Source organism: Choloepus didactylus, chromosome 12 (assembly GCF_015220235.1).
Source record: "Choloepus didactylus isolate mChoDid1 chromosome 12, mChoDid1.pri, whole genome shotgun sequence".
Classification (NCBI taxonomy): domain Eukaryota; kingdom Metazoa; phylum Chordata; class Mammalia; order Pilosa; family Megalonychidae; genus Choloepus; species Choloepus didactylus.
The window spans coordinates 99,777,330-99,789,994 of NC_051318.1; the positions used below are offsets into that span (position 1 = coordinate 99,777,330).

Consider the following 12,665-nt stretch of genomic DNA (forward strand, 5'->3'; position numbering starts at 1 on the left):
GAAAGTCCATTAAGTGGAATAGAATTTCAGGAGTTATCTTTACCCCAGTCCTTTAACTTGTTTGAGAGGAGGTAATGCAGAGAGGACAGGAAAAAAGGTGGCAACTAAATTTAAAGTACAGAGGCATTGTTTACCTCAAGCTATGAGAAGAGTCAAATTAAGTTGCTAGGTGAGGTAATGGCTGCCTCATCCATAACTGACAATTCATAGTTTAGTCACTAAATTGCTAAAGGGATCATAAAACTTGATGACGGTGTTTCCTTATAAACCTAGGGTTTGCTTATCTCTGACTTGAGGACTCAGTAGAAAAGAGGTGGGGGGGCGGAGAGGGTGCTTTTCTTCTCCCATTATTATTGGAAAACATGTAGATTCACACCAGGTTTTCATGGAGAGGTTTTTGTGTTTTTTTTTTTGTTTTTTTTTCTTTTAATGCAGTGACGGAAAGGGATCTATTTGACAACTGTTCTCAGGTATCTTGGCAGTTTTCCTTAAACTATTCAGTTCCTTATCTCGCTCCTTTCATTTCAAATACTGCAAGTTCCCAAGCAACTCAAATTTGCAAACACAGCTATGGAAACACTATTTGCTTTATAATAGTTACCTGGGAGTTTGGGTCTGTTATTTGTTACTCTCCCCACCCCTCCATTTCTTAATCACATGTAACTAGTGACATTTACTGATGACAAGTTCATCAGTCTGTGGCAGATGGTTGGTAGCCTCCAGTTTGAAGCAAGGGAAGAATGAGTAGTAGTCAAGAACTGGTCACTCTGAATGTGGGAGGGAAGATACTCACAACAAGGTTTTCTACCATAAAGCAGTTTCCTGCCTCTCAGCTAGCACGAATGTTAGATGGCAGAGAGCAGGAATTCAGGGTGGCTGGTGGCCAGATTTTTGTGGACAGAGATGGTGTTTTATTTAGTTTCATCTTAGATTTTTTGAGAACTCACCAGCTTTTATTACCCACTGACTTCTCAGACTATCATAGGCTTCAGAGAGAGGCTGCTTTCTATGAACTTGATTCTCTGGTTGATCTAAACCAAGAACACCTGTTACAGCCAAGACCTGCGCTCTTGGAGGTGCATTTCCTATGGCGGAACGCTCAACCTTTTTTCAGGGTGTTTGGCTCTTGCAGCAAAGCAATTGAGATGCTAACTGGGAGGATTACAGTGCTTATAGAGCAACCTTCAGCACCAACCTGGAATAGTAACTCTTACCCTCCTCAGATGATCTTACTTCCACTGCCTCCACAAAGACCTTCCTACCATGACTTTGTTTTCCAGTGTGGCTCTGATAGCACTACTGATCACCAAACTGGAGTCAGGTTTTTTGTACCTTGAAGCATCTCTCTTCTATACCAGTTCCTGATGTTTCCCTCAAAAGAGTGTTTTTGGGGTAACTGGTGCAGTTGGGTTATAATTGGAATGACCAAATAATTATTGTCCAAACTGGGACACTTTGTAATAAAGGGGGTGCTATTATGTGGGACAACAGGAATAAACCAAGACTGTACAGGGGAAACTGGGACTATGGTTATTCAAGTTGTAGTAGAAAATAATTTTATATGTTATTGTTCTATTACTAATGAATTTGGCTTAGAAATGAAACATTTTTTTCAAGAGATTCTTTTACTGTCTGGAATATAGTTTTTCCTCTGTAATTTCTTACACACTGTGTATTTCCTCTTTCAGTACTTATGATTTGAATATTGATTTTTTTCTTCATCTTTTTAAAAAAACACCCTAAGGGCAGATAAATCCCTACAACAAATTTGGTATCCTATTACATCTGTGTGTGGTGCTCTTTGACAACTCAGAATATTGGGATAGGCTGTCAGTATGTTAAGAATAGTTTCTCCTGAGTCAAGTATTCACTACACCCCCACCCACCCATCCCTGTTGTTCTTGGCTGGGTCCCGAGGCTGATAACCATTCTACTGTCATGGCGCATTTACTGTTCCTTAACGCTATCCTACTACTATTTTACTGTAAAAGCTGGCTTCAATTTTCAAGAGTTAAAAAAGTGCTGCATGTATTCTTTACTGATAGTATTTTAAATAAGCATACATTCTTTTTGGTGAAGTTAGATATGTTTTGGGTACTTTTTGAGTTTCATCAGTAGCCATCAGGAAGGATATCAGTGTCTGCCTCTTGCACAACACACCTGCTGGTGCTGCTCAGTGACTGGATGACCCTGGACAGTATAACCCAGTATGACATGTCTTAGGTTTTTACACTTGATAATTCCCTGCCCCTCTGAACAAACAAGTTGAAATGTTATTCTGGGAAAACAGAGCCAAAGTAATAGGCTGAGGAGAACCTAAGAAGCTGTTTTTATCTCGAAGTATTTTGAGATCTCTCTGTATGACTTTCTTTCATTGGTGGGGCACTAACAAATAGAAGGGAAAGATCAGATTTTGTTTTGTTTTGTTTTTGCGTGATTGAAGACCTCTTCAAAAAGTTAGAAACCTAAGGGAAAATGCTGTCACTGAGTTTACAAAGAATTATGTTAAGTAAAAAGAAGATATTCTGGAAATGCTGAATGCTCTTTAAAAACTGCATTTGGAGGAATTAATTGTAATCTTGAAAAACAATATTAGAAACTAAAATTGGGATAGTACTGAGTGGCTCGATTTTTAGAAACAGTATATAATTTTTCATCTTCATGTAAAAATAGCATTATATTTAAACTTCCAAGATAGAAAATTCCAAAACAAGAAGCTACTTTAAAAACTGATTAACTTTTTTTTTCTATCACCAATAGTATTCTTTTCAGTTATTTCAGAATTTATTCATCCAATTAATGGTTTTGATTTTTTTTTTCGATTAGTGCCCATTTTAAAGTAGAGATAATTTGAATAAAGTGACATTATTCGGATTTCTTGCTCACTTTCTGGTCTAAACTTATCTATTCAGATGTTCTTGGAAGGTAGAAAGTGAAGGAGTAAGCCTTAATTGGCTCTTCTCAATCTGGTGTACCATATAGGTAGCTACTCGGTGTGTTGCACCAATGTGAGTTCCATGCTAAGGTCTTGGTAGCCTAGCAGGTTGCTCAGTTACTATCTCCCAGGTTCACAATACTAGAAATACTTGGCTTGGATCTTGCAGATGGTCAGTCATGTGACACCATGCTGTCGAGCTCAAGTTACAATCACAGGGTTCTACAGTCTCTTTGGTTATATTTAATCTATTCCATTTGACGTCTCTTTTTTTTTACACCAGTTCAAATAGAAAAGTAGTTCTCTTTAAAATTTTTTAAAATAGGTTTTGATTTTGGTTTCTCCTATCCTTTTCTTGTTCTCAAAAGTCAGGAGTCAAGTTCTTTGGCTCAGTGATTTCTTGGAATTGCATACTACTTTGTTACCACCTACTTATAGTATATTACTGTTTATAGCTTCATTTTTTTGTGAGATGCTCTGGTAACTTGTTGTCTTGGACAGATGTTTCTAAGCTATACAATTAAGAACTGGGGCTTGGGAGTAGCTGGAATGATTTACCAATGTTAAAAATTTGCTGTCTCAAATATAATAAACTTTTTTTTTTTGAGATGTGCTTTATTACTGAATTGTTATCTTTGCATAGAATGAGTTCTAAACATAAGCTACAACCACTCTGTTTCAATCAAAATAACTTAAAGGAAGCTAGGGATGTCCCCAAGTTTCTTTTTTTCTCTCTTGTGAGCTTGGTGATCCATTCAGCAGTTTTAAACACTACTATGTGTAAAGCCCTTGCCAAACACTTGGTGACAGCAGTGTGACTTTTGCTACTAATCAGCCCCTAAATTTGGTGCAAAGCTTTGGAATACCTCCTATCAGCATTAAAATATACATATACCTTGACTTTTACACATTTACTCGTCCTCTTCTGTGAGTTGTATGTGTGTCATTTTAAACACTGGGATAAACACCTAGAAGAAGAATCACTAAATCAAAGTGTACTAAATACTTTGCACATAGTAGGGTTAAAATCTGTTGAGTGGAAGTGGTTGAGTACCATTTTAAAAAGTACAATTAATTCATTCAAAAACATCTGTGGAACACTATATTAAATTTTCAGGATTAAAAAACGAGGAAAACAAACATCCTTATTCTCGAGTTCACATTCAAGTGACAAAGTACAATATGACAGTGAAAGATAAGAAATAAGCTCAAAGTTTTCAATAGAGAACTGATAAATTATTCTTCATATGATGACATAACACAGCTCTTACAAAGAATGAGGCAGCAGTTTTTAAACTGATAAGGAATGTCAAGATACAAGTGGAAGAAATGACGTGCAGAACAATTTTTAAAGTACACTGACATTTATGGACAATGTATATATAGACATATATATATATATATATATATATATATATATATATATATATATATATTTATAAATGATAGAATTTTCAGCAAAGATACAGGTCATCTGTGGAGAGGGCATTAAGTGAATGGTGTTTAGGTATGAGAGGAAGACTTTTCACCAGACCAGGTGATGTATTGTCTAGCAAGGGGGTGGTGGTGGTGGATAGAGATAGCGATATAAGAAGGAGAAAAAGGAGAAGACACAAGTGTGTGCATGTGTGTGTCTGCTGAGGTCGAAGTGGAATTTCAACACTTTCATATAGGTACCACTTAACTCTTAACTTGATGGAATTGATTTGTCCAATTTATTCTAAATTATAAGAAATAATTGTGGAACTTGTCCTAGCCAACCATGTTGAAAACCTTGTTTTAACAAATCATTTATATCTATAAATCCATCTCATATATACAAATATGAATTGTCATAATGGCATGTTAAGGTTTGTCAGATTAAATGACACTGTCAATAGTTGGGCCTTCCCTATTTTCCTACTTCTATTACATTTGTTTCAGTTTCTTTCCATCGGCCACAGTTTTGTTCCTGTTCAGGCACCAAAGATTTTAACTTATGATTCTTGAACCTCAATAGTTTATCTTATAAGTGATTGGAAGTTCTCTCAACAAAGATTTCCTGCAAAGAAGTTCTAGTGTTGACTTTTACTCTTGGTTTTAATATATAAGTCAAAATTACAAAGAGTTCTTAGGTTATGGTAAAGTTGAAATTAATTTGGGCTGCTTTCAAAATATATCTGAAATTGGAAGCCTTAAGTAGTACAAAATGGTCAAGGGGCAGGAGCTTGAGAAATATATGGTTTAGGGAATCATAATCTATTTCTAATTTGTCTTGTATACTATTCACATCTGACAAACTTCAGCTTATCTTTATAGACCTCTGTATTCTCTATCATAAATGACAAAAACGGTCACATCACTAGAAACCTTGCTTGGGCGAATAAAAGATTTGCTAAGAGCACGCTAAACCTCCTATAACTTGTATTTTTCCACTTGCTGGGGAAGTTGACTCTGTAACAGCAAGTTCAGCAATGTAGAAGCCACTAAGGAAATTTTTAAAAAGAACTTTAGGAAATGTTATTACCTTCCTGGAGCCAAAGAATCCATGGGAGAGAGTACTATGACATCAAACTTAGTGTTTTTAAACAAAAAGTTCAAGAAACAAAAAGAAGGAATTAAATTACTAAAAATACTTAGATTTCTGGAACATCAATGGACTAGTAAAAAAACATTATTACCCACCAGTTTGTCACAGAACTATACCTCAAAAATTATTAGGCTTTCTATTGGCCCTATTGGAGATGAAAAATTATGTATAAATTTTATCACACAACTCTTCTCATAATTATTAGGCTTAGAAAATGCCTTAAACTATAAATTAGATATAACCACAAAAATCTATTAATGGATTAAAGCTGACACCTTTCATGGATGAAAAGGAAAGAAGTATTAAGCATGGCACAGGATAAGAAAGCAACAACTAAATGTGCAGCAAAATAAATAGGACTTTGCTGTCAAAACGTAAATGTTATATATGCCTATGACATGTCTAACCATACAGGGCTTTCAGGTAAGTAAGCAGTCTTTTTCACCTTCAGAGGTCACACCAACACCTCAAATCAAGAAATCATTAAAACAAGTATCTTGTTACCCTATTTGCTGGGTTAAAACATACCAAATACCAAGTATTTGTATTTCACTTTACTCTTCTTTATGTCACAACACTTTCAGCAAGAATGTGAATTTTTCTTTGGGTTCTCAAGTTGGAAGCCAAATAGGAGAGATTTGTCTCACTCTTCCTATGATGAGACCCCAGAAAACCTGGCTGTAATATCTGAAGCTCCATGAGTTCTTTTAAGATGAGGACTGGGATTGTGCTTTATACTGATCTTTATATTCCCCCACAGTGCTGGACATCCAACAGGCTCAAATGAACTGAAAAATTTGGAAAGCTATAGTCTCACTGAAAAGACAGTTGGAAAAACAAGAATTATAGTGGATTCAAAGATGGATATTTTATATAATCCAGTCTGAAAGAGTTGATTCAAATTAAAGTACATAAAAAAAAAAGCATGGTATTTTCTATTAAAAGTTTACTTGAGTAATCTCACACAGAAATGAGATGAAAATATAGATATATAAAGGAATACTAACCAGCTGAAAGTTACACAAAATTATACAGTTAATGCAGGTAAAATAGCCCAGACAAAATTAGAATATATGTAATTTGCTAATAAAAATGCAATGCTATGAGTGCTTTGCAATTAAAGAAACATTAAGAGAATACAAGTTCAAAATTAATGCCAGATGACTACAATCCATATTAAATCTTGACTTACCTCCAAAATCTAGGAATCACCGAGAGATGGGAGAAGGCAGCAGATCAGGTGTGCAGGTCAGATGCACCTAGCCGGAAACACAGAAAGAAATGCTCCTGACTCGAAGTTCTGCATAACCCGACTTGAAGCTGTAGGTTCACGGAAATTGGATTAATCAAATGGTTCAAAATTTGAGGTGAAATGATGCGAAAGATCCTGGTACATCCAGAAGACATATTATTGAGTTCTTTAAAGGCTATTTTGAAAGTGCAGAGTAACATTTCAGGTTTCCTTATATATCATTACAATTTCAAAAATCAATTAAAGATGTACAGTTATATGGTAATTAGTCTAATGCTAGGGGTCTAGTTTTCAAATAGTAACTTGGTAAACAGATCAAGATACCATGACTTTCAAAATAGGAGTCCTACTAAACAAGGTTAACTCCTAGAAAACCAAAATATTTGCCTTAATTAATTTTTAAAAACTTTTTTGATCTGGTCACTTTTTAAGCTCCTGGCTATAATTTAAGCAGTGATGAATTCCTATTTGATTTTTCTTGGCTAATACTTTTCTTCAGAAGCAAAACCAATCTAGGGTGAGAAGAAGGAAAAAGTTTCAGACCTCTTAGACAGAACCTTCATTTCCTCAAGTGTGTCTCTCCATCAAAAACAAGTGTTCAAATAAGGAATCTCAATTATCTAAACCTATTTTTGACCATCTTCCTGAATTTCTTGTTAAATCTCTTTGAAATGCCACAGTTGCACTCCTGGAAAACTTGTCTTCCTGGTTTTCAAATTTCTGTTTATTATTACAGCTTTTCAGCCAGAATGCCAGGTCTTTGTGCTGTACCGTTTCTTGAAACTGGAGACCAGCACATTTCCCCCAATTCAAGTACTTGCCTTTCCATTTGAGAAATAAAGCCATGCCAATTTTACAAAGTTTTAACTGACTGAATTATTTGGACTCTAAGTTCTCTATTTTATTCCCTCAGTCTAATATTGGGAAAGGTCTCTGCTTTATTAATAGAAGAGAAGGTAAGGTTCAAGAGTATTAAAACATTTCATTCAATGACCCTCATAACTGATACAAATGAAGGGATTTTCTTGTAGGTACAAGCTTGAGATATACTCTAAGGGAAAAAGGAGTTTTAATTCAATTTTGGAAATGTTTTATTCAAGATTACATACCTAACCAGTTTATTTACAGAAATGTACGTACACAGATTTTTTTCTTTTAAATAAAGGGATCCATTGCCCTTACTAAAAGCTTCAGTTAGCTTGTCTTTTCTTATCAGCGCTGCCAAATTTACCTCTCCAGCCCTGACTTTTACATAGAATTCCAGTTCTGTATATCCAGTGACCTTTAATCAAGGCATTTCAAAAAATGCCTGGACATCATCTTAAATACAATATTACAAAATGGGATTCAACATCTTTCCATCAAACTAGCTTCTCTTAACTGTCCCCTTTTAGTGATACCACCGTTTTCCAGTACAGAAAATGAAAACTTTTGACACCTCCTTTTTATCAATCTACAATGATGTTCTACAATTTTTTTTCTTGAATATCTTAAATTTATTCATTCATTTCCATTCTCATTGCCACTACTCTGTTCAGGTTTTCTTCACTCACTCTTAGGTAACTGTAATAGTGACATGGCAGTTTCCTTGCCACCAGACTTAGAATCCTTCTATATATAGAACTACCACATATAACTTCCAAAAAGTCAACTTTTGTCACTTTGTTTCAAGAGACTATAATCTCTCCCTATTCCTTGTTATATCAAGACCAAAGTTCTCTATTGGTTTTCCAGGCAAAGGCCCAGTAACCTAGTTCCAACCTAGTTATCCAAATTCATATAACCTTTGCCTCAGGTCTTATGGCAGAGATCCCAGGTTACTTTCTGGGGAATGCTGCACTTTATTTTGGCTTAAGTTCTCACCCACAAACCAAGAGAGTTCACTATTTGACAACTCAGGGCATCTTAATTTATAAGCATGCAGACCACAAATTACAAAATGAACACATTTTTATTGAGTCAGCAGTGACAACTGTTCATTTCCCCCATAAAGCCCCCCAAAGTTACTTACACTTTCGTGTCGAGGGGATCTTCACTTGTGGCATTTATTGCCCTCTACCAGAGTGAGCTGTTGTCAGGCACTCTGTTCTATACAGGTGTCTGTTGTCTGCTTCATCTCAGTGTCTTCGCCATGTGTCCTAGATACCTGTGGTATGGTCAGTTCTCACCTTTTTTGGGGGGTGGTGGTGATGTCAAAATTCATGCCTGTAAATCAGGTCACAAAGCAAATCAATGTAGAGGGGAAACTGCTTTGCCATAGGAACCATTTTTTAAATTGCAGGCTGAATTCCTGACTTTTGGGTAAATGTTAAGTGTAACAAATATGTAATACCCTCAAGGCCAAACCAGAACCCAAAAGCAACAATAAACTTTATAATATATGTAACATGCACCAAGTTCTTAAAACCAGATATAAGTGAAAAGGCTCTAAAGGTACATCAAAAAAAAAAAAAAAAATCCTTATGATGTGGTAAATATGATTTAAAACATGTAATGGCAGCTAGCAAAACTACACATTTGATCCACAATTCTCTTGGCCTTCTTAGATTTCTGCAGGCTTTTTTGGTGTGATTTGGTTGGTCTCTTATAAAATTGTCCAAGGAAGTTTATGAGAAAGCCTATTTCACTCAAGGTGGTAGCTTCAGTAGGCTGAGGCATTCAGAAGCATTCCACAAACTTTAGTGTCACCTTAAAGACTTGCAGCAGATGCTTAATACATGTTGTTATGATTATGGTATGGTGTTCCTTCAGCAGTATTTTTTAATGTAAGGACTTTCCATTTTATTATCTCCTAGCTCCTCAGAGATGCACAAATAAAGGCCAATGGAAAACAAGTCAAATATCTCATCTATTTCACTTCATTGGAAAGCTTAGAAACAATCAATTAGAACACTAATGGCCCTTCAAAAGGGGTATCAAAATTTCACAGGCTTTCTAGCTAGTCATACATCCACCCACAGGTTTCTGGCTTTGGTTAAAAATAAACAAACAACCCCAAACTAAACAAAATAAAGCCCTTCAAGGTAGCTAAGACTTGTGGTATCACAGAGTATCACAGAATGAGGGGAGCCAAGATAAGTGAAGCACTTATGAGGTGGAGAACTTCTAAATTACCAGGAAAGAGGCTGGGCATTTCTATTTTTATCTAGCTGGCATTCAGCTTTTCCAGAGCACATTATTTTGTCATTAAGGTTATCACTGGTGATTTTTAGCAACCAATTGTTGCCATTTATCAAGCATCCACTATGTTTAAGACACTATACTGGGCTTCCAGAGTATACTACAAAGAATAAGCTAGTCCCTACCCACAAGGAAGGATGTGTTAATTGTTCTAAGTCAGTTATGGGAGCACAAAAGAGAGAAATACTATTTCTGGCTGAGGAGGAAAAGTGATCTGGGAAAATATCATGCAAGGCGTAGTAACAGAAGTAGTATTTAGAGGGTAGAAGATGAGAGAAAAGGGCATTCTAGGAGTAAATAAATTGAACTAAGGCTTGAATGCAAATCAGAGAGAGGTTTGGAAAAGGAGTATTTCTATTTGGCTTAACAGCAGTACTATGGTATTAATTCTCAATCATTCCCAAGGTGGTAAGGCCAATCTTACTAGGACAAAATACACCCCAGAGAGTAGAATTTTGGCTATGCAACCCTTTCCTCTTAAGATTTCTCACCTGATTTGCTGAGTTAAGAGCCACATACCCCCTAATCATTTACGGCAAATTTGTTTTATTTAAACCCAGACTTCTTTCCAACATTTCTTGCAAGTTATTTTTTTCTTCAAAGCATCACACCTTGGCTCTCCAAGGGCTGCCAGCAATCCAAACTCTTGTTTTCTTCGATTAGAAATGAGGCACCTTATGCAAAGGAAGGAAAATAATCTCAAACATGGTTATACTCATTTCCCTCCCTATTCCCAATACTCTGTCTTCGGTCTATTGTATCTACTTTACTCATCCCTTTTGGGTCATGCCTTGGTTTGTTTTGTTTTCTACATTTCACGTTTTTTCCTTTCTCCAAATCAATTCTTTACACCCTTTAAGCCCAGCTAATCTTCCACCTCCTCCAAAAAGTCTCTGACTAGTCTAAAGCCACATGTCCTTTGCAATTCCACTGTACTTCAAGTCATCAAGAAAGTTTATACTCTATTTTACTCTAGTTGTTTTTTTATGTTAAGTCTAATATTCCCATCTAGGCTAAAAATAAGCTCTTTGCTGACAGAGACCATCTATTTTAGTCTAGTTAAGTACTAGGCATAGAATAGGCCTTTAACAAAAGATTATTTCATTTGAAAAATGCAAACAGAAAACTCAAGGCATAGTATTTTAATAACTATTTTTGATCAAACTGTTATATTCATTGTTATTTACAGAATTTGAAATGTCAAATTACCACCTCAGATCACACTATTCAAAATAGATACGCTTGTGAATAAAACGGTCCTACTCTATCATATATACATAACATAGCCAGTAGTTATTCTTGATAACTCTCTCCCCTTCGACCCAAACAACTTCCAGCTCTAGATTTACAAGGGGCAGTTTACAACCAATATATTATAACTGAAAAGTTTCATAATTTTAGTCTTTCAGAATGTCTAGCTTTCAAATGTATTGTTAAATTATGAATACAAAATAATTTTGTTCAGTTTGGAATAAAGTAAAATTTTGCTTAAAAGAAATGGGAATTCTTTGAATTGAATCCTTAACCTGAATTAGTCACTTGCACTCTAATTTGAGAAAAAGAAGTCAATCTTAAGAAAATTTTTAATCAAACACTCTCTGGGTGCACAATTCTTAAAACTTCTATACCTATGGTATATTTACATAACGATTTATAGGACTTGGTAATAAAACCGTTACTCATAAAATTCGATGATATTCAGCAGATTCTGCTTAGTAAAGCAAGAAAATATGCTGAAATATTGTAATTTTTATTAATAATGTTTTAGAAAAGATTCAAACAAGGTTTAAGATCATTGTAAACTTAACTGAATCATTCAGTATGCCAGAATGCTCCATTAATTCATTAAATGTTTTGTCTTATAAAATATTTTAAAATATATATTTATTTTCATTTACAGCACCTCTCCTCTCCAAGTGTCAGTGGGGATTGCTTTTCTTTTTTGTTAGCAATGACTCACACAGTCAAAGTGTGGGTCTGACAAAGGTTAGGAGAAATAAATCTAAGATTTTTTCTGTAATGGTAGTTAAACATATAATTTCCAGAATTCTAAGGTGATATTGATGTTTCTCCACTGGTATACAGATTATTTAACCCTTTTCCCTGCTTTTACAAGTAATATGTCAGTATACTGAATTATCTGCAAAATGGATATACTGAAGCCAACTGTCTTACAGGATAATAAAATTTGGGACAAGACAGGATCAAGTTTTACCTGTTACAATTTTAAAAACTGTAGTCTGGAAAGAGACAACAACTTGCTTAAGGCCACTTAACTAACCAACAATAGAGACGATTTTCAAGTATTTGAACAGGACCACACTTAACTTTTCTGGTACAGGAAGAGTGTAAGATTCTATTTACATTGTCATTCCTTTGGCAAAGTTACCAAGCTACCTAAACATTTCTTTAGGATAATACTGACGAGTATTAATTTATAATACTGCATTATAGCCTTTTTTGTTTTGCTTCATTTCATGGCTTTCTAATCCATTGGGCAGGTGTGAGCTGCTCAGGCATGCTCAGTTGTTACTGCAATAAACTACAGCATGATGATATTAAAGGTATGAGTATCAGAGGCAAATGCCTCTGAACAAAGTGACTTCTTAGATGAATGAAGAGTTGTACACACATTACTGAAATGAGAATTAAATGGCAATTGGAGGCCTTAAAAATGAAGACAAAATGGTAAAATAATAACTTACAGATTACCATGTCTAGAATCATCA

The 12,665-nt window shown here is 35.2% G+C and overlaps 1 protein-coding gene and 1 long non-coding RNA gene across 8 annotated transcripts in view; one reads left to right on the top strand and one right to left on the bottom strand.

Moving 5' to 3' along the window:
• The first annotated feature begins 411 nt into the window (after positions 1-411).
• Positions 412-3,540, top strand: KCNRG (potassium channel regulator). The gene has a single exon (XM_037800072.1). The coding sequence runs from the start codon at positions 741-743 to the stop codon at positions 1,335-1,337; it is 597 nt and encodes a 198-aa protein (XP_037656000.1). The 5' UTR covers positions 412-740; the 3' UTR covers positions 1,338-3,540.
• A 1,975-nt stretch (positions 3,541-5,515) lies between these two features.
• Positions 5,516-12,665, bottom strand: part of LOC119507014 — a 43,786-nt gene continuing 36,636 nt past the window's right edge. For 4 of the 7 annotated variants that reach the window (XR_005211098.1, XR_005211097.1, XR_005211095.1 and 1 more), the window contains 4 exons: positions 10,428-10,610; positions 8,768-8,961; positions 6,697-6,763; positions 5,516-6,320 (listed from right to left, as the gene is read on the bottom strand). This is a non-coding gene — a long non-coding RNA (uncharacterized LOC119507014). The remainder of the gene's footprint in view (positions 6,321-6,696; positions 6,764-8,767; positions 8,962-10,427; positions 10,611-12,665) is intronic. The other 3 variants (XR_005211100.1, XR_005211101.1, XR_005211099.1) reach the window with 1 other exon arrangement.

What these genes read in the sequence shown, in the direction of transcription:
- KCNRG (XM_037800072.1), top strand. Translation starts at nt 741, where the DNA reads ATGAGTAGTAGTCAAGAACTGGTCACTCTGAATGTGGGAGGGAAGATA.